Below are 23,258 nucleotides of genomic sequence, written 5' to 3' on the forward strand. Positions count from 1 at the left end.
ATATATATATATATATATATATATATATATATATATATATATACCAATGTGATTCATGAGTATGTCGTATGAAATACGCACTGGGCTAGACAGTGACGTTACCTAAATAGTCAAAGGACTTGAATGTATTTGTCCCTAGGGAAGTCTATAGATCTCCAAATGAGCAGTCTAAGTCCATATAACATGAACGATGAGCTCGAATCGATGTAGAGTAAAACGGCATTAGCAAGACATAAAATTAGCGCCCCTGTCAGCTCAACCGGTCGACCATCCGTCCGTAGGTAGCCTGCACTTGGACGTCCCCCCGATGAGAAGAGCACGGATTTCACCAAAATCCCTCAATATCCGTCCGAAATGCTCATTTTGGCGGAATTTCGAAATGTACGAACCACATATGGAGCCATCTGTGCGCAGTAAATAATGGGTGATAGATTAGAAAGAAGCAAGAAGTTTGCCTTTGTACAAATCAGCCATGCTACAGGGATATCATTGGAGCATTGGAAAAAATTTGGAAAACTGAAAATGCAGTAATCCCGGTGCACACAAGCTATCCAGACCGGAAGGAAGCTCGGTTAGCCCGAAAAAGTTGTTGCTGCTTTGATGGAAATTTTCTCACGGTCCACTTAAAAAAACTTCTCGCTTGTCATTGTTTCTTATCCTTGTAATATCTGAAGCTTGTCAGATAGATATACTTATAAGGTTGGAGACACGCTGCCTCTCAAAGCTAGAACACAGGCGCGCCATTCGGAGAGAATGATGTTTACTGCAGCCACGATCAAATGGGCTGGCGCAGCTTGCGGATACACATTTCTGGGTTCCATGGGGCTCGTTGATCACCAAGGTACTCACTAGAAACCATGGCAAAAGAGGCGGTAATTTCATCAACGTAAGCTCCGTTTCCTAACCACCATCTTCTTCGCCATACTGTGTTACTAGGGAATGACAGTATCACTGGCTATCCGAATATTGACTAACTGTTGTCGCTTAAAGACGCCATAATGGATATCCACATGAAAACACCATCGCGTTGATTTATTTGGTAGAAGTGCGATATCCCGCTGAAACTTGAAGGACTTGACAGATGAGGCCAGCGCCCTGGAGTAAAACTACTCATGGCGTTCTCACTTTTATGGCATCCTGCTCAGGCCGGATAATGGCTCTCAAAGAGTATTTGAGTATTTGCCCCCAAATCTTAATCCATCGGGTTTACATCGGCATCAGCAGCCTGAATGTGACATAACACTCAGCTCCACGCAAACTGCTCGTGACTTACCTAATGTGCGCAGGGTTCTGAGAACCACCCGCTGTCGCCCCACAGAACCATAGACTACGGTAACGAGCCATTCCAAATATAAAGTTTTGTGAGAAGAAAACCGCTCTAACTTCGCCTAACCACCTGTTATATTTCGAATGTAATTAAAAGGGAATCACTCCAAAGGAAATAGTGAATCAACAAGAGAACGCCTTTTTAGCACACCATGTTTTCAGTTAAACGCTGTCATACTCTCTAATTAGAAGAAGTGATGGTTCTTGGAGCAGTAAACAAAAAAGCTGTAGTGTTAATCACATCCTAAGGACCAGCGCATTTTGCAATCGGCTGTAACTGCTCACAGACAGACTCATAACACCACTCCCTGATCCACATAAAGCTACCATTTTAACACGACACAACTTCAGGAAGGTGAAATAATAGATGCATCGTGGTTTTCCTACTATGTACCGCTTGGGCGTCAGTTCAAATGATGAATCAGCAGTTCAAATCAATCAAAGATAATGAATAAATAAGATACAAAAGTATCATTATTCTGGCAAATGTATTTCAACTTTTGAGTCTGTGCAGTTTTGAAAACCCGCATCTAGGGAATACCGATCGTTTTGCAAAGGCAATTGGCTTGGCGACGCTAAGTGGACCCTTGCAAGTGACCCGAACGTTTTCTTAGGACAAACTAATGAAGGGGCGAAATTACTGATGACATTCGGCCTGTCATCCATCGAAAATGACATGCACCGAGCCGTCAGAATCTGAAAAATGCAGTCACACACAAATGCTTCGTTTGAAGATGCCGCTTTGGAAAACGATTGTCAGTGGGCAAAAATCCATGCGCTTTTTTCATCTCACGTGATTTACTCTGAAATCGCGTGTGCAAACACTGACAAAACCATGACTTTTGCAGAATTTCAGTGTTCATGCAGATCATGCATTACAACTACCAAAAACATAAAGTATGATCAAGAATCCCTCATGTAAAGCACCTGATCACAAACTGACCTTCAGCAGCCACAAGACTCCAACCAGGTACCGGGAGAACTGGAGTTTGTAATTTTAGTAAATTCTTCCAGATACCAAAACAACTGTTGCATTTTGCAAGAGAATCCACTGTGGTAGGTGAGCCCTTTTGAGGTTCGTTACCAAGATACTCGGTACATTTTGCACGTGTCCCTTCATATGATCCCGTCATCTCTATCCCGTCTTCAAACCAGATTGATGGCATGATACCCAATGACCCAGAAAATATGTGAATCTCCAGCGACACCCACGTGACTCAGGTTCTCCGAACAGCAGGCCATTATCTATTCTCGAAGGTAGCTCGAGATTTTATAAGATATAAGATTTTAGTAACTGTCAAGAAATATGCACTGGATGTATGAACAAGATATCAAACGAATGAGAAAATATCGAGTAAACGTCAACCTAACATTTGATCACAGATGACCTTCCTAGTTTACAGCGATTTGGAAAGCACATCAAACTGAAAAGCTTAGTAAGTCAGTATTCTACGACTGTCTTGGTCAAAACAGTTTGACATAGGTTGTCTCATTTTACCAAATGTGTCGGCTGTGATCACCGCAAATGTGAACTACATCCAGAACTTCCGAATTCACTGTGGCCCCCTGAAAAATATAACACATAATCGCTTTTAGGTGAGACCCTTGCGCTGTTCGCGTTCGGTGAAGCGCACTCACTTGTCCTTCAGAAAAGCTGCGATTGAACGTTTTAGCAACAATACACATGATTGGGATCAGTTAATTCACTGGCACTTTTTCCGCCTGACTTATGCAAAGCCAGTGATCGTAAGGAGCAGAATACCCTCAGTAGTTTACACATTTCCCATTTGGTATGAAGCCATTTGTCTATGCATTGAGTCTGATCGGAAACGAGGGCTTTTGCGCTCCATGTAAAGAGCCGAAAAAGCTGCTTCATTAACGAATTTGTCACAATGATATGCAGAGTTTTTCAAGCTGGCATCACAGCTAAAATATAAGATAAAAGTTCGCATTTTACGGAGCAATTGACTTGCTGACTTCTAAACCCTGTTCATCTGCGAGATGGTGAGATAAACTTCGATATCAAGCAGTACTTCATGTCAGTTTTGAAGCGCATTCTTCATTCTCTTACTCAATATCCTCAAGGTTTTTATGGCTAGGCTTGAATAAAGCAGTGCACAAGTCATTGGCAGGACAACACCAGTGTTCAGTAATGATGCTTCGCTCCCGTACATAACATAATCCAAGTCCAGAGCAAGCCTCATTAATGAGAACGCGCGTTTAATCACCTTGCGACCTGTCCCGAATGTCAAGCTAGAATTCACTTTAAAATAGCCGCGCGAACTTAAATGCAGATGAGATAATAGATGCGAAACTTGGGACCAGCTCTTAACTCACTGATGAACACTTAGTGGTAGATACTTGAAGAAAAGCTCAATAATTTGTGGGTAGGGGGTAGTTCACCACAATCGACCACCGCTTGCGAAATGCCTTAAGCATCATCCGGTTCAGTGGTTAGAGCCCAGCTACTTAGTTTCTCCCAGTAGCTTGAAAACAGGGGAGCAAATATTGACAGTCACTTTCAGTTAATCGCAGGTGTGGCAAGTACGCTCACCTAAAACACCAGTCATATCTTGTAGTCGACGAAAGCAGCTACATATGGCATTTGCTGGATGGCCAATCAGCCAATCATGGCTCCGGTCAACACCGAATTCACTAATCAGTGTTTCTCACAACACAAGCGGAATTTGATGTTCAAGCAGGAAACGATGCGCATGGAGATTGGAGACTAGGTCTACCTGATGAGTCCCAAGGTAAAAATCAGTATTGGACCGTTTAAAACTTCCAGAGACAGTCTGAATGGTATTGAGTGGATGACAATTGGTAACCACACAAAGTTACTGATCTCACCAACACTATTATCGCCCTCAGAAACAGAAACACTAGTGTTGACACTGACGGTGATCACAATGCTTATCTAATTACAGTTGAAGTCTTATGGTGAGAATTGGATAGCGAGCGGATCGCACATTTTTCCAAACCTTCACTCAGACAACCTGGTAAGCAACTGAGAGCGTGAACGCCAGTAACATCAGTCAGACGCCATTTCCTGCAACGTTTCCAGCCATCCACAAGGGGGGGTCACATGGACCCCATCCTGGAAGGCAGACCACACCAAAGCACCAAAACACCTCGTCATCTCATTCACACCCTTTTACTAAGTTGTTCACCTTTGTGTCATTCTGAAGAAGACACAGAGAATAGTAGTCGACGATGATACGGCATGGCACATTCTGTAACACACGGCCGAACCACCACAGTCGATGGTGATGGGTTTTACACAAAAGAAGCAACAACTGCAAACCGAACACTCGCTTCCTATCTCACTGGGAATTCGTCGACGTCACCTGACAACTTTTCCAAGACAGTGGTGGCCGAAAATGTGAGGACATCTTAGACCATCTACCCGCAAAAAACATGTCTCACAATCATCCGAAATAGCCCGTGACGTAGCCTCACTCATGGTATACCCCCGTGATATACTTTCCTGGCACCAAAGAGGCGAACGTCACTCAAGGTTCGAAAATACTCTTGTCCCAGGTAATAGAATTACCGAGGTAGGTAGGAAATTATTCCTTGACCCGCAAAGAACATGTTCAGAGACTACAGAAGCCAAACCAAGACCGTAAGTTTTGTGAAAAGAAGGCACAATGGTCGTCAGTCTATTCAAGTGTTTGTAATTTGTGTCCATCTTCAAAGATTAGGAGGATGTCCACAAGATTCTGTTGTATCTAACTTGACCTTGTGATAATTCCCCATTCATTTGCTTATTCTCCAGTTGTTTCGCTCATCCGTACTCGCCACTCACCTTGCCGCAGAGACTGTCCCGTCAAACACTTGTAAACTGACATGTGTCTGTGCGCATCTGACCTTCTAATCCATGTGCATTGGTACCCACTTATAGAGGTTGTCTTGGCCTGTTTTCTCATGAGTTCCGTGTGACTGCACGGCCAATGGAAATCATGAGACTGTCGTCGGAGTGCACGACCTCAACCCAAACCAGTGAGCCATCATTCCGCTCGCCGTTGTTTGGCGTCCTGACGTTGACACTGCACTGTCACGGTCAGTGACAGGCCTGAGCACTTGAGAACAATTGGAGTTTGTTGTACATATTTGCCTACTCTTGTGTAATAGTGCCGTAGAATTTCGAACCAAATCCTTCCTTTTGATATTCGAGATTGTCAAACCTACGCGTCACTCGAAGTTCCGTATCCGCTTGAAGTCAAGAGACGACAAGACCGAAAGTCGGCTCCGCACACAGCGCTGCTTTGGCACTTGGTATGAAAATATGATCTTTTCTTCAAAAATAATGCTTGTTTGTTTGTTCCATGTCAACATCATTGATAAGGCTGATACTCTTAAACATCTACCAGCGGCATTTCTCATTGTCCCTACGAGTTCTGTGACCATCACCAACGATTAATTGCCTGTTGTAGACTACCCAGACAATACTAAATGCTTACAAATGCGTTCAGCTAGCTTTTGGCTTGTGGCTTTCGACAACCACAAGATAATGTTCTGCACTAGAAGATCGCTAGCTACGGCTAACATGGATTTAGTCTATTAATTCTGTAGTACTATCCGAATGAGTGACACGTTCCAAATAGAACAGCGACTGAAAGGAACTAGATATGCCTCATGGAGCTATTTTGCTGCCATCCCCCCATCGTGTTCTGTACCACCGTTGCCGTTAGTGAGTGCAAGTTGGCTCAACCAAACATGGAGTCATAAAGTGTATGGTACTTCATTCCAGTGAATCAAACCAACCGCGACTTAGTTATTCACGTCCCTCTGATGATTGCTGAAACAGATATCCACCAAGGTTCCCAAGTGATTCTCCTTTGCTTTCAAGAATGATGATATTCTCACCATTTTTCATAGCAAGTCTGTGCTTTACAATGGCCTGTTGACCTCATTCCTCATCAACTATCAAATAGTGCATACAAACGTTACCGGCTACCGCCCCCATACTTTGCATGTTTGTTGACCGGACGGTAACAGTAAGGAATTGTAAATATCGTGTAAATGGCTTACGTAACTATTAATACGTTGCCTTCTCTGTCTTCTGTGAAAAATCGGAAAGATACCTTCCCACGCAATCGGCACGTCAGTGTACACAAGAACTATTTTCAGCGAAATTTTTCTGGTCCCATATCTGCCCCCCCCCCACCGAAAACACCGTATACAGCTATCCCCCATTTCAAAGAGACTCCACAGTCCGTGTATAGTTTACAAGATAGCTCCACTTTCGCTGAGGAAGGCCTGTTTCACTTAGGGTTATTAAGTTGGTATGAGCAGATTACCAAACGTCCTTTCTGTTTCTATATTTTCCTGGCCCATTTCAAAGTTTTCCCCGATAATAGATGAACGAAACACTTTGCCTGGTTTGATTCAAAGAAATCGGTTTTATGTACAAGCAGACAAGGGAAGAAAATCAAGTTTTTCGTCCCTTTCTATGTACTTTAATTTTCGTCCGTTTTCCCCCTGAAGCAAGGCGTGCGTCCCGAACTACCTTCTTTGGTCTTCTCCCACTGCGCTTGTTCGATTTTTTGGACTCGCTTTGTGTAGCCAGAAATTCACTGACCAACTCCGTTTCCAAATCTCCGGAGGAGGATTGCTCAACCGAAACCGATTTCATTACTTCTAGGATTTCATTCCGTTTAGCCAGGGGTGCTTCGGACGCCCACGCAGTTCGCTTCAAACCAGGTTTCGTGGGTAGATCGGTTGTGCATGGTGTTCGCAGGTCACCAGCGGACACATGTTTTCCCTGCTTGGTGCGCTTCTGAAGTACATTCATAGCCTATGAGAAAAGATAGAATTTACAAGAGATAGAGTATTGCTGACATTCTTTGAAGAAACGCAAGCAAATCATTAAGACGAAATCAGGGTGCGTTTGTGCCCCTGAAATCAAAAAATACAAGTGTGAACAAGCGGTGATAACTCTTTCGTTGATTATCAGTATTTCGTAAGTCACAGAAAAAGAACAGACGAAGTCTGCCTACGGGACAACACAAATTTCATGTTGCCTAGTGCTCGTCCGATGGACATAGTCTCTTCGTTTCAACTTTTCCGCTTTTCGGGTGCCAGACTATGCAGGCAGTAAAACTCACGGGTCCTGAAAAGCGCAATTCAGTGTTCCAAGAAGTTGTCAAGAGAATGTAATCTGGTTGAATACGTTTTTTCACACCAATAAGAGCTTCTTCTTAGAGCAGTTCTATTTCACGAGAGGTGCGAAGTGCTATTGCTGTGGCGAAATACGCTGCCTTATCTGAAAAAGTGTCAAATCTGGTGGCTCAGAATAAAGATTTCAACACGAACTAACGCGAAAATGAATTATAAGAGAGTCGGGAGCCAACGCTGCGGTGAGTCAGGAGAGTATTAATATCCCTAATACAGTTGTCTTTTTAGGAGGGACGTCATTCGGCAGTGCCTGAAACGTCTCTCAATTAGAGATATTGCCCAATCGGAGATTTAATCCAAAACAAAACCAGAACCTTACACAGGTAAGAGGCTTTTTTCAACAACTTCAGGGCAAAACATGAATTCTAAAAGCGGACAGGAACCGTAGCGAAATGCCACACCATGGAACCGCTGGGTCATGCATGGCTGTTTACGTTTCTCCTCAAGCTGTTCAAACCACTTCTTTGTTTTTTCCTTTATTATCGGAAGAGGATAATCCTCAGCTTCAACCACCTTCCCCTGTACGCATGAGTTATTTTGAACTGAACTGTTGATGATATCTAAACATGATCCGAAAGATGTTATTCACGGAACTGTCAATTCCTGACAAATTGTAACTGGAGTAACGAATTCCAGATGCTAGCAGATTGCAGCTATATTCTCGCTTGAGACGGAAACGATCATTTCGCAGGCAGTTGGACGGATTTGCATATCAGCGATCGCAATGATGGCAGACTGAATGAAATCATCTCCTAGCGCCTAGAGAAGCTGCACGCAGAAATATATATGAAAAAATTCCCAGCCACAAGTGTGATCAACGGATGATGATGCGCTTGCATCCATTTTTGAAGTGTATGAACAAATCTCAAGGGGTATGGCAATGATTAAGTTTATTGCAGGAGTCAAGAATCCTGTCTTCTCACCCGGATAAAAAGATAATAAAAGATAATCACTCAGCTTTCTGTGCCTAGCTGCCATGCCACGCGAAGGAAGCACGAGGGCTAGGATACTGTCAGGTTGCCCAAGCCTAGACAGGGGAGGTCGAGGTCCGTGGTTCGAATCATGGACTTCGAACCTGACCTCATCCGGATAGTCCATTATCGGGCCCCAACCCCAGATTAGCGCACACAAATTTCTGATCCGCCTCAGCACTCATGTTGCTTCGGAAATACAGCAACATTGAACTAGCTCGGTAGCTTTTGAAAATGAAGGGCAAACTAGCGCTGGATTTTCTTCACATGCTTCCAATTGCCAGTCTCATACATAACCTAGGTATGGAAAATTCTACACCGACATTTGCTTTATATCGGTCCGGAAAATGCCGTCGCAACAAACTAATCAGTCGCGTAACAATTTTGAGTTACCGTGGAACCGACCAGGTCTCACGTTTCGCAGATTATCTTTGGCAACGGCCATACACTTGTACCAAAGGACCTACCCAAGTAAAGGAGGATAGGTCTGAAGAACAGATGCACGCCAACTTCGTGACCGGTCTAGGACCCGTGAGCCTAGTAGGGTATCTCTATCTGATGATGACAATTTTATTCTACGACAATGAAGAATACCCGATTTAACACCATTCACCTCCACCAGCCCAAAGATGTGCTTTGACGATATTACATGCTGGTCTATATTTTCGGTGAATGATGTTTAAAAGAAACTGTTGCTTTCGCACCCAAAAATTGTTATGCAGATCAGTCAGCAAGAGCATCAGCAACTTAGCCCAGAAATCTGAAACTACTCAGCCATTCTAAGCAAGGTGCGCTTCTTACCCCAACTGCCTGGGACAGTTTCTGGGTTAGAAATGAAGTACTGATAGCATACTCAATCAACAAATCAGCAATAACTCAGTCAAACAACAATCAGAAACACCCTCAAAAAGGTGAGAATGTGGTGAATACCATTAGATAACACCTTTCGCGGCAGCATGCAGTAGTCTTTGCTAGAGATACCGTAGCGAGTGGTCGGGAATTTCACCCCTATATGACGAACGTACGTACACGCATCATGCTAGTATGTGACTGGCTACAAATCTATCATGCTTCAGGTAGAAGTTGCAAAAAAAGAGTTGGAAAGCAGAAGGGATCGCACAGCCTCATGCCAAATGTAAGGGAACTCTCGCTTGCAGTGCTCATCGGATGCCCATCTCCAAGTTCAAGTCCGATGTGACTTTGACTGCAATGTCCACAAGCAGGCAAAACAAAAAAACTGGTTTCGTTAATTACCAAATAATTTAGTTTACAGCACCCACTAACACTTCTTCTACTGCTGAGTCCCGTGTGTGATGGGCGAACGGGATCAGCTGAGCGCTATCATTAAACAAGTCATAGTGGAATGCCAAAACTGCTTCTTGTGAATTAGGCCCAACTTTCTACATTGCTTGAGGACCACCAAATCCCTATACATATTGCCAACTCAAATAGGTTTCGGGAGATTGTGAAAACCCCAGGGGGTAATATCAGGATATCTTACCAACTAAAGCGCAATAATAAATGGACTGAACAATGCCTAGACCTGTTCCAAACAGTCCACGTGGAGCCATGCGAAGTTGAATGCATCGGCGAACTTGAAATCCACACAAACTAGAGAAGTACAGTGCTGCATATAGTAGTATTAGTATAGTATAGTGGCTGCAAACAACAACGCACTTCGGGAACCTGTGACACGGCGGTGTATACAGCGTAAAGCGATTTGACAGTAAGCACTCTTGACTGCTACAGGATGAGCTTAATGGAGGTCAACAATAGACGCAAAGGAGTTTAGAACATTCAGCTTTCTCAAACCAAGCAAACTTAGGGATTTGTCAGATCCAATGACGCAGAATATGGTAACACAATATAATATAAGAACGCAATACAGTTGCCAGCTCTGATTCCTGGCTTCCTGATGATAAAGCAACAAGGGCATTAGAAGGAGCAGCCTGAGAAAGTCTGCTGAGTATTTCATTTATGCCCACGATGCGACTGGTAATACGTGACTTCTTCAGATATCATAACCTGACGAAAGAAAAATTGAGGACCACCTAGTAATGGCACGGCTATGCGTAAGTGAACTTGTAAACTGACATCTCCGGGATACGGTACCAACCTGATTCGCTTGTGCCCCTGCCTCCTTGACCTGCGCGTCCAGTTCACCCACCGCGGCCTCTAAGGCCTGATCAGCAGCGCTGCCTGTTTCGATTAAAGACGGTACCTTTTGTGATTGATTGCCCAGAGCAGAAATAAGATGGGATTCGATCTCCTTCAGAAAGAACACCACGGAGTATTGTGTAAGCAGAGTGAGCGCACACCCCATGCGACCAGCACGAGCGGTACGTCCCACACGGTGCATATATGTCTTCGCGTCCAATGGGACGTCATAGTTGACAACCAATCCGACCTGAGGAATGTCTAATCCCCTGTTTGATAGGACACAGCGAAAAGAAACCGGGTTTTCAAGTGAATCGATGGTGGAATAAATCCTTTCGTACAAATAAATTCACAAGCAGTAGTGCCTCCTTGAAGGAAATAGTCTGAAGTACCGTTGAAGTAGTACAACTGTGCAAAACGTCTGACAACAGTGAAAGGCCAACAAATTCAAGAAAAAGTCAAAATCCGACCCGGAGCAAACACAAGTTGTACCCAAGGTCACACGGGGTTTGACAACGAATTAGTCCGTCTACATTATGTGGTCATTTGTACACATTCGGGCAAAGGCACAACTTTGAAATTTAAACTGAACACTATGGAGTGTTGAAAGCAGGGTTCAGAGACCTGTGATGAATAACCGCTATCAGCGTTCCTTCATTGCAGCGCATGTAAATCTAGGGATACTGAGGACCCATCATTTAATGCCTCTGTTGGTCGATCCTCAGGTGAAAAACTTAAGCAACGACTGAACACAGAACGTCCGCCCAAGTGTCCGCTTTTTGAAAACCCCCGATCATCCCAAGATGTGGTAGTGAGATTTCGGCAGAACCATGGATTGTTTCAGCAGACGGAATCCATCAGCAGCAAAATGATGCTAACTATCGTTGCTCCACTATGACAGAAGACACTAAAAGTATACAGACATTCATAAGGTGGCGTAAAGCACAGGCTCTCACGTCTCGCATCACAAGAGAATAGTGGACAAATCACGGCTGACAAATATCCGCGCAGATTTACGGGAGGTTTGCATCGAAACGCCCACTACTGGCCAGTTGGTGCACAAACCAGAGGAATAATAAAGTGCATCAGCAATAGCGACTAAACATGAGGAGAACGGTCGAATTCGATCATGGGGCTCGTTTATAAGGTTCATAAGTAAAAGACATGAGCAAACTGGTACCCGGAACACAAGTTCAGTCCTCCAACACCCGCCAGAGGTATCCCCTTCTAGGTGTATACACAGGTTATTTGCCTGGATAATGAAACTCGCAGTGTCTGTCTGGATCCCTTAAATTACCTCCCAGAGTCGTGATAACTATGTCACCTTCATAAGTGCATCAATGCGAATGGCTCGGTGTATGAACATAGATGATCCTAATACTATACAACAATAAGTGCACCCAACATTCAGATAAACGCCATTCAGTGCTGTGTCGTGAAATAATGCATTCCTGTCTAGAAATAAAAGACCAGTATTCTCAGCGCTCCACCGAGATTAGCAGAAAAAGTTCACAGGACAAGAGGTTGAGGCAAGAAAATTCAGGTTTATGTAGAGAGTCTCAATTGCACTTTCCAACCCTGCAAATTTCCTAGTAGGTTCGACCTCTACGCACATGTACATAGGCGCAGACTCAAGTCCAAAAAAAAAACGTGAGACTACAACTGAGAAACCTGAATTTCCATGGTCAGAAGCGAGGAGGAAAAACCTTCGAAGTTATTAAAGTAGAATTGTGCATGCAAGACGTGATTAAGTATACATATAATTCAGTTAAGGAGCTTATTTATACGAACTCACCGGCTAGCAACATCCGTCGCAACAAGCACAGCACCGTTTGTTTGTTTGAATTTGTACAACGCTCCGAGTCGTTGGGCCTGAGGCATATCACCGTTCAGAGCGATGACAGGCTGGCGGATAAACTGGCGAAGTAACAGGCTGAGACGGTTACTTGCCGCACGTGTTCTAGTGAACACAATGACAGACGTTGGCATCACGGATCTGAAGTGCCGAAGAAACGTGCTCTAAGAAACTTGGCATCAGATCAGATGCAATCATTTCACAAAAGTGTATAAAAAACAGTGGAAATTCTACACACAAATTGGACGCGGCATATCTGAGCCTCGAAGGCAAACAATTACAATAAACAGGAACCAAGTGATTACAGCTCAGACTTAGCCTCAAGAGTATTGATTGAACCGTGCAACGAAGGATCTCGGACCAGCATATACACCTGATAACACTGTGTTCGCGCAACACACCAAGAGTAAACAGACCGTGACAATACAACATTCTCACTCATATTTTAACCATAAATCCATACCTTATGGATGTGTACCCAACAGAGGGTACCATAGGAAAATAAACCTGGAATTCACTGGGATACCTTGTCAGGAAATCGGCTCAAAAACATCAAAATGAACGTGACAAAACTGTGCGGTCATTTTACGAGAATAAATTATTCTGGTGATTCCTCTTAAGTGCCTCGTGCTTCTATTGAATGCTTGGTTGTTATCCTGATTGTAATTCCCCGTCCTGTTTCAGTTTGGGAGGTAAACACATGCAAATCCTCAAACCGACTGCGATCAGGACTGAAGGGAAGCCAGGTCGTGGTGGGATGATGGTTATGAATAGGTAGTTGTTATTTAGGTATTTCCCTCACCTGTACGACCACAACATTAGGCGATGACAGCGAATGTTCTCCTTTCTAGGCATACATATACGAGTGAAGCTTTGGTGTCCGGAAGCTTAGAAAGATTTGGAAGGTCCAAATAGCTGGAAGTCATCATAGACAAAAGACCAGTATGAATAAAGTTCACCTCGGGCCAATAAAATGCCAAGTGAAAGTAGCGGTATATGAAAATTCATTCTTCGTCGATGGGTCAGGTGCACGGAAGGCATGTAACCTTGACACTCGTGAAATCAGAAGTGTTACTTTGGTGTCCCTTGAGCGAACACACAGTAGGAGGCCGCATCCAAAACGAGAACAGAGGAGCTGCTATCAATATACCGACCACAAGAGTAACTGACCGAATGGCTTAGTTCAAACTAAGCCAAACCAAAGTTCAAACGTGTTATCAAAAAGAATGGAGTGATTGGACTAGGCACGAGTGATGCGGCCACATAGTTTACAGAAACAAGCTGTTTTAAAATATCAAAACTACTCAAACTGACGTGAACAAAATTTATCTGCCTCCTCATTCAGCCATTACCACAATATATAAACAACACGTTAACATAGTATAAACCTTACGGCTCCGTGCAAATTCACTCGCTACCTTTTAAATTTCCGTAATATCCCCTTGAATAGGCAAAACTCCGAGTGCGTAGGGACTCTAGTGAGTAAGGACTTAGCTTCTTGTAATTAACAAAATTTGGACGATGTGAAATAACCGATAAGCTATCTGTCTCGCTATGCTATGATAAGAGACGGCAAGTTGAACAATGGTGTTCAGTTACTTGGGCTTGTCCTCTTCAGATTCGGCCACGTCGGACTCCAACCGAATCGCTTCTAGGCCGAGCGCTTCCATCTCCGGACAAAGGGCCACACGAAGTAGATAGACCAAATAGCTATCCAGCTCCGCTTGTGGGACCAAAAGTACAAACTGACGCAGATTGGCTACCATTTGGAACTTGCTCTTACGTGTGGATACAAACACAGGATCACGAACAGAGGCACGTTGGAGCTTCCCCACCTGGACACGATACAAGGCAGTTAGTTAACTTCAGGATAACAGAAAATCAGGAAGCGGGGGGATTAACATCCTATTCAGACAAGGACAAACCGACGCGCACGTTCACATACTGAGCTGGACCAGAATGCTTTGGAACAGATGATTGACTTAGTCGCAGGAATCTTTCAGACTACGAGCAATAGAGACGGCAAATAAGGCCGTTACTAAACTGAGCCAAAAGAACAAAACAAACAATGGTTGGGTGGATATGCTCCAGCAAAACAAAGTCACACGTTCAAATGGCTCCGTGGAGATACGACAGAGTATCGGCTGCAGCTGTGGAGGCCTGGTCCAGTATATTTAGACAAAGTGTGAGGAGCAAAAGAAACCAAACATATTCATGTATGATGAAACCAGATAGCTGTCTCACCTATGAAAATCACGCTATCCATTCGAAGACGACGGCAAAGCAGTAATCATTAAAGGTAGCACTAATGTAATGTGAAACTAAATTGCGGGAAGAAAGCTATAGGTTATTTTACTAACTCAGCGGATAGTGCCAAAAATAGTGCAAAAATCTTATTTTTCAGGCGGTACATTTAGTCAGGTTAAACACCACCGATGGGGGAGATGGTTTTACCGCAGTGGTAAAGAAGAGGATATGGTTCGGTTCAGCTGTCTACGAATATCGCTGACGTAGTAGGCTATGTACGTTATTACAAAGTAAGACGTAGATTTTTGGATGAGAAAGTGATGACACCGAAGCCATACACAGAAAGCGAATAAAGTAAGATCACATCGCTCAAGCGTGAACACGTTCGCCCGTTCAGACATGAGGATTCAGATGCGTTCAATGCGCGCCGGTGGAATAGTGGTATCGCGTTCGCCTTGCATGTCAGGTGTCTTGAGTTTAAACTCCGGCACGGCCATTGGATATGCATTGCACACTAAGAGCGGAACTCGAGTCCAGTGCTTCTCCCCCCCCCCTTTGGTGTGGATTCACCAGAATAATTACGCCAAGATAGTAGGACGACTGCTCAAACGAGAGTGACGTGAATGTGAACAATACACATCCTACAAACCCCACAACATGAATAAAATAAAATAACTGATTCTAGGGATACATCGAAGCGATACTGAAGATGGATTTCCGTATGCTAACTGATTCGGCGTAACTTTACTGGAAAATTAAGAGGAGAAGTTAAAAACCATGGCTCTCAAAAACGAGTGCGCTAAAACAAATTTGTGGTATCCAAGGCGTTTTATCGCACAACACATGTATCCAAAACTGAACCAAACACCGGTAAAAGCATGGCAGCGCAGGCCCTGATAAACAGCAGATTCATCGTTGTTGACGCCTCTGCAGTCTCAAGACGAAGTCAACCACTTCAGTCACCGTGTCTAGTTTCAACACGAAACATAGAACGCGATATTATTGCGCGGTAGTCCATTTTTCGAGTCACCACGCGGAATATTCATTCGGTAGATGTAAGCTACCATCCGGTGTATCTGCACACAGCAATCAACAAAACCATTCGGACAGGGGTATCGTTGTGCGAGTTCGAATGGAAGGGAATTCTAGCCTACATAAACAAGGTGCTCTTACGATGACACCCAATCTGGCACGGACGGTGGACAGACAAGACAAAACAGCCTCCCAAAAATTCAGGATTGTTCGGAAAAATTTAACCAAGTTGGCTGGTCCGTACCGGATAAGGTCATCACGAGCCTGAAAACTCGATAGCAATATCATACACAGCTATGGACTTAGGCACCAGCGACTTGAACTGACCGCTTGGGCGGTAATACTATCAATGTTGGAGACAGGAAATTTGAATGGTCAAAACTGTCTGTATTGGTCCTGACAAGCCTCAAAAGGAGCACTAGATCAATGGTCTTTTACGGAAGCCAGCATGATAGACGTCCGGAATTCAAACTTCAGAAGGATATCCAAAGAGATATCTTTGATTAGCCCTAATAAGAGAGAAACTCGGACCCAGCGCTCCGATTGTTGGCCCACCGAAATAATTGTGCCGTAAAAAAGACTTTTCGTACGAGTGATGTGAACGTAACAAAGATCAAGTATTTGTTCGGGTTGAGCAGTGTGCAGTTCGGACATTAACAATCCCGAGGAGACAACCATTCAGATGCAACATTTCTCTGGTATCTAGCAGCCACCCGAAGGAAGCACGAGGGCTGAGATACTGCCAGGTTACAAAGCTTAAACAGAAACAGTCAAGACGCCGGGGTTGCATTCGAACCACGGACCTTCCCATCACTAAGCTCACATCTTAACCACTGAACTATCTCGAACAGTTTCAGAAAATGCTAGGGCCTAAACCCAAGGGGACCGCACAGTTCGAGAAATACATTGTAAACCAAACAAAAAGGATTGAGCTATATATCATAAGATAAATACATCATAATAATACATCATAAATCGAAGACTCGTGGCACTAGTGAACTGCGTATACACTTTCCAATAAAAGATGCGCATAGACCGTCCATCGTTCGCATGAACATGAAACTGGAATAAGCGTTTCTTCAGGGAGTTGAAGTGGACGCACAATCTGGGGCAAACTAAGAAAACCTCCGTATCGTCCACATCAATTGAGCTTATTCTATTCTAAATCTCCATTTCATTAGCGTCACGGTACAGCAAACAATCAGCTGTGTGTGGTGGGGCCTGTGGCCATTCGATCGAACATAAATAGAAGATGGGTACTGGTGTGATCCCGCATGGTGCTCACCTTGTCCGTCATAGTGGCAGAGAATAAAAATGTCTGGCGTGTACGTGGTAACATGCACAGGATCTTCTCCAGTACTGTATCAAAGTCGGAACCCAACATTCGATCCGCTTCATCAATCACAAGGAAATGTAGGTTAGCGAATTTGATTTCATCAAATCCCTTGGTCTTCTTCAGGTGATCGACCAAACGTCCTGGAGTAGCTGTTGAGATTGAACAAAGAAAACGGAGAACAGTAAGGTGTCGAACGTGAGAACAAAGGAAAAACCGATTTCTGTGTAATTGTGAGTAATGCACATGAAAATCAAAAATAAAACTGGCAAAGGTAAAGTATTGGCAGAACTATCCAGTTAGTCCAGGGTGACCCCACATTCAACGAACCCTGATAGTAATAATAGTAGTAGTAAGTATTGGAAGGATAATACTGAGGATATCGATCTTATATCGTATTGGAGATACTGGTTGGGAAATATGTGGCCCATTGCAAGAAGACTGTTAGGGCATACATTGGTCAGTCATGCGATTACTTGACTACCGGCTTAACAGTGTTGATGGACCAAATATATCCAAAGCCTGAATTCTCTAGGTAGGACATGGTTACATACGTTTGGCCGGTGAATTAGTTGTGGGCCTGACTGTGAGTGAATAAACAAGTTATCCCAAATATCACTTAACCGTTTTAGGTTTTGGTATATGCACACAGACTTCAACTGGATTTCAATTCACACAGATTTCCCTGCGTGGTTTATGGTTTATCAAATCTTTCGCCGATGATATGGGACAAAACAGGCGAACACTCGCTCTACGCAGCACATACAAATGGCGGGGTGGACGCACAATCTGGGGCAAACTAAGAAAACCTCCGTATCGTCCACATCAATTGAGCTTATTCTATTCTAAATCTCCATTTCATTAGCGTCACGGTACAGCAAACAATCAGCTGTGTGTGGTGGGGCCTGTGGCCATTCGATCGAACATAAATAGAAGATGGGTACTGGTGTGATCCCGCATGGTGCTCACCTTGTCCGTCATAGTGGCAGAGAATAAAAATGTCTGGCGTGTACGTGGTAACATGCACAGGATCTTCTCCAGTACTGTATCAAAGTCGGAACCCAACATTCGATCCGCTTCATCAATCACAAGGAAATGTAGGTTAGCGAATTTGATTTCATCAAATCCCTTGGTCTTCTTCAGGTGATCGACCAAACGTCCTGGAGTAGCTGTTGAGATTGAACAAAGAAAACGGAGAACAGTAAGGTGTCGAACGTGAGAACAAAGGAAAAACCGATTTCTGTGTAATTGTGAGTAATGCACATGAAAATCAAAAATAAAACTGGCAAAGGTAAAGTATTGGCAGAACTATCCAGTTAGTCCAGGGTGACCCCACATTCAACGAACCCTGATAGTAATAATAGTAGTAGTAAGTATTGGAAGGATAATACTGAGGATATCGATCTTATATCGTATTGGAGATACTGGTTGGGAAATATGTGGCCCATTGCAAGAAGACTGTTAGGGCATACATTGGTCAGTCATGCGATTACTTGACTACCGGCTTAACAGTGTTGATGGACCAAATATATCCAAAGCCTGAATTCTCTAGGTAGGACATGGTTACATACGTTTGGCCGGTGAATTAGTTGTGGGCCTGACTGTGAGTGAATAAACAAGTTATCCCAAATATCACTTAACCGTTTTAGGTTTTGGTATATGCACACAGACTTCAACTGGATTTCAATTCACACAGATTTCCCTGCGTGGTTTATGGTTTATCAAATCTTTCGCCGATGATATGGGACAAAACAGGCGAACACTCGCTCTACGCAGCACATACAAATGGCGGGAAGAAGCCACGATAAAAATTGAAGGTTCATTCGATGAAAGTACAACCAGGGCTTGAACCGAAGAAGAACGTTTACCAATAATGAAGCAAGCCGAATTCAGGTTCGATACAAAAATAAAAATGTTCACATTTGGACGGTTTTCTTCCCGTTCTGGCACATGCTAAAGGGGAGGAACAGCAGACTCGAGTTTCGCTCGTGTTAGGTGTCAGCCTGGGCTGCATCGGGATATTTTCTGTCCTGGATTAAACGTAAGAAACACCAAATTATTGTGTCTGAACTCTAGTGACGTGTGTAGAATAGCCAGATATCTTGACAGACGACCCAGGAACCACCCTGTTTTTACCGAACACGTAGGATTTTTTCGGCCTGTCAATGCGAGGATGGCTCGAAATCTGTTGGAAGGCGGAAACTTGTAAGAATACAAGTTGCGTACAGATCAAGGATGCTTCATATTGTGTTCCGTTTTCAGCAGCAGTAGCAGCGGTTTTATACCGTATGTGGTATAGTAGTTACAGCTACACATTGAATGCAGTAGCTGGTATTTCTGGACCGTGAATCCGAGGTGGCAGCAGATATTTTATTGGGGAGATCGGGAAGGGAAGCTACGCACTGAATGTGAAAGCTTGAATATACACTCACCACTGAGCGCCACTGGGCCATGTCCGTCAACACTTCCAGCCATTGGCATCTTGTCTATGTATCCCTATCCAGGGAGACAACAGCACCCAGTGCGACTGAGTTTGCTGGCACTGAGTTTCATACTTACCACCAGTTCATTGAGTGGCTTACCCGGACCCGTTTCCAGCTTCCGCATGGTTCGGTGAACTGTCCTTCAAATTGGCCCATCATTCTAATAGGCGCTGCTGTGAATGACCAGCGTGAACTCTATATGATGGAACACCACTAACAAACCAGCTGGAAAAGTATGCCTTGAGAGAGAAATGCTAACTACGAAGTCGGGGAAATATCACGAGTCGTGCAGAACTAATGTTGTATAACGACCTTTCTATCGTTCTGTTGTAGATAACTTCGACTTGATATGAATAAATAGCACGAAATTGGAAACAGTTTTCACTAGGACTACCACTACTAATATTTGAACCTAAGTTTTCTTAATAACACTTTTAGTGACACTGTTGCATTGAGTGTTTTTGTTTCGAAGTGAAACGTGAGTGTTTTATCAAATTTTGACAATAAAAATTTCAAGGCGGGCCCGGAAACTCACCAATGAGAACATGTGGGGGCGCGAGACGCATCTGATCCGCCTGCTGTGTAATGGGGACCCCTCCGACCAGAAGAATGGCGCGCAAACCGACAGCTTTTCCCAAAGCGGAAAACTGAGCTTGAACTTGAGCAGCCAATTCTCTAGTCGGTGCCAACACGAGGGCGAAGTAATGATATGGGTTGTCCAGGAGTTTCTAATAAAACTTTATCCTAATATGGCAGATAATGTACCTGAACAATGGGAAGAGCATACGCGCCAGTTTTACCTGATCCAGTCTCAGCCAAGGCTACCAGGTTGCGACCTGAAACGTAAGACAGCTACATCAGACTAACCTTCAAGTGCGGGCGGGATGGATAGCGCTTGTATGGCGGTGGGTACCTTCCACTGAAGCTGTGTACAAGCTTGTTGCAACTCAGCGCGGAGACCCTCAGGAGTAGTGCGTGACTAACACAAGAACTCACTATATCAGCGAAAGACTTTGTTTCCGCCATCTGAATAAAAGAAATTGTTTTATTACCAGCATTCACTGTCTTGATAAAAGCGCATGCAAAAGCTGACCAGCTGGAAAAGAAATGCATAAGACAATATGTGAGGCATATCCAATAATGCACGATAAAGCAGGTGTGTGCTGCATGGAATCGGCTAACAAAAGGTCACCAGACCTTAAAAACCAAGTGGTCTTCGTACCAACCGATTCATTTGTAAATATTGAAATAAATCAAAATAAACTGACGAACTCGTCACACGAAGTCTATCTCAAAAAACCCGAGAAAAAACCCTCCTCGATACTCATAAGCCAAGAGGACGGAATGAATGTTCTTCCTTCGTTGCAAACATCCACAGTAGCCGGTAGGTGAGAAGTCCTGGGCCCAAGTTCTCTTCCTTAAAGTTCGTTTGTTCTAAGAATGGTTTGTCTTTATCATGTAACCATGCAATTAGGGGGAAGTGGACTACACTGTTAGGAAACCCATGTAAAATACATAGACAAAGGCGTCAAAACAGGGTCAAACCTCAAGAGTTCCGGGCCGAAATCGGCTTGGTAAGTGTTAAAAAGATTGAACGTCATGTGGTGTATAATATGGGTTTTTTAATTACAAAGACAAGACAGCGAAATGGGTTGTTGTAAGCCAGAGTTTCGGTTACCGTGACCGACTTCCCAAGAATTTCTACAATCAATTGAATACGAGTCAAATGCAGCGACAACACGTTCCAACGACACCTTGTAAGGGCTAAGGACCCAATCGAACTGAAACACCATACAAACTGCATCTACCAAGTTCCCTGTGCAGAATGTCCGGCAAAATACGTAGGCTCGACAGCTAGGCAACTGTATGTACGGATAGCGGAGGATAAACGACAGGCACATTTTCCTCCAAGAAACCCGATAGAGTTCAAAAAAACTAGAACGCAATTCAGCCACTGCACTTCACGCGTTTGAATCAAACCATCCAATCAAGTTTGACAGTACTGGCACACTACAGTCAGGATTCAAGTCACGTGCGGAACGGACGTGCGCGGACACCCTAGAGATCCCATTCCTGAATCTCAAGGGAAGTATGTATCAGGCTAAAGTACGGGCTGTTTTGTTGCTGGCCTGTTCAATTACCGAAACTAAGACATCTTCAGGTTTTCGACAACCGTTGTCTCACAGTCACACAAACCACAGACCATCACACCGCGATAAGGTCATCTCTTCATACACCCATCGTCTTATACCTATAGCTAGGGGGGGTTAGCTTAGGAAAATCGACAACGAGCCGTTTTGAAAGTAAGTTTTTGCAAGGAGGACAATGAAAGCCTGTCGCATAGCTGGGGCGACAACGCGAGGTCCTAGTTGGTTGGATGCGCAAAAAAAGGCTCAATCAAAGGGTATGGAACTGGAGAGCCTCTTCGTTGTCTGCTGAGCTGAATTGCATCTTCCTGCGTGAAAAAAAAATCCTACCAAATAACGGGTGGCAAACGATGGTTAGGTATACGCACCACATGTCCAAACCAACGCAGCTTCTGTTACTGGACGCATTCTTCAATGGAAGTACCCGTTGCACAACCGAAAACATGCCTTCCACTTGCCTCGTTACGGATTCGCCGGCACCAACCCACGTGAGCTATGGTTCTGATGGAACGATTGCCGAACACATGAAGACGTCTCAGCTCCGCTGCTCGAACAGGCCAAGTCTCACACACTTTGTGGGTGCAAAGCGCATACCAAAGGACGGAATGGCTGTGGTCAGTTCATCCAAAAACACTTGTACCTTCTCCTCCTCTTCGAAGATGAGAACGATGTCATTTACATATTCCAGATGGACAAGGTCTTCGTCACAGGCTATTTGAACACCAGTGTACGCCACACCTTCCGTTTTCGTCTCATCACCATCATCATCACTGTCAGCTGCAAGAACCGCGTACTCGTCGTACACTGGTTGTAGCTGCCACAGTTTCGTTCACCGATGATTGGGGGGTAAGTAGCTGCGCATTGCACGCGCGAGCTGGTAAATTGGTGCATAAATCCAGCCCTGTCAGAGGGCTGTCAAGTGGGGGGTTGGAAAAGGAGCTATGCATTGAAGGCAGTAGCTTTGATGCACGAGTGCCATTGAGGGCGCGACTGGGCCATATCTGACAACGTCTCTAGCCATTGATGTGGCCCTTCTCGGGGTCCCCATCCAGGAAGACGGCAATTACCAGCGCAGCTGAGTTTGCTGGTAATGGCTTTCATACTTCACTGCCAAGTCATTGTTTGACCGCCTCTGGCTCTCTTCCAACCTTCACATGGTTGGGCGAAAAGAGCCCTTCGAGGAAGTCGGTCGACTGGCATACGCAGCACGTGGTCAAGCAAGCGCAACCTGTGCAGTGTGATTAGTTCATCTATCGAGGGTGAGTTATTTCTCCCGGATACCATTCGACGTACTTCAGAATTGCTGATCCGGTGTTCCCACCAGATTCGGGCAATGCTCCGGAGACATCGATGGTCAAACAATGAAAGTCTTTTGACGTCCTCGGTGCGCAGTGGCCAGGTTTCTGATCCATATAGTAATAGGGAGCGCACCGCAGCATTGTAAACTCGACCCTTGACAGAGAAACTGATGTCACGCCTACGCCACAGGTGACGTAGGTTCGCAAAAGCTGCTCTGGCCTTCCCAAT

General features: G+C 44.3%; 2 protein-coding genes across 2 annotated transcripts in view; one reads left to right on the forward strand and one right to left on the reverse strand.

The window, feature by feature from the left end:
* T265_03087 (hypothetical protein) overlaps positions 1 to 14,437 on the forward strand; it is a gene marked incomplete at both ends in the record, with an annotated part of 115,624 nt that extends 101,187 nt beyond the window's left edge. The window contains one exon of the mRNA XM_009167492.1: positions 14,108 to 14,437. Coding sequence (XP_009165756.1) covers positions 14,108 to 14,437 — 330 coding nt within the window. The remainder of the gene's footprint in view (positions 1 to 14,107) is intronic.
* On the reverse strand, positions 6,705 to 20,563 carry T265_13167 (hypothetical protein; the record flags this gene model as incomplete). Its single annotated transcript, XM_009167537.1, has 9 exons — positions 6,705 to 7,126; positions 10,594 to 10,903; positions 12,430 to 12,630; positions 14,089 to 14,324; positions 17,054 to 17,244; positions 18,046 to 18,270; positions 20,120 to 20,312; positions 20,350 to 20,420; positions 20,452 to 20,563. Coding segments are annotated over 9 exons (1,905 nt in total), but the record flags the coding sequence as incomplete, so codon positions are not given.
* Between the last annotated feature and the right edge of the window lie 2,695 nt (positions 20,564 to 23,258).

The sequence above is a fragment of the Opisthorchis viverrini genome (assembly GCF_000715545.1).
Source record: "Opisthorchis viverrini unplaced genomic scaffold opera_v5_42, whole genome shotgun sequence".
Classification (NCBI taxonomy): Eukaryota; Metazoa; Platyhelminthes; class Trematoda; order Opisthorchiida; family Opisthorchiidae; genus Opisthorchis; species Opisthorchis viverrini.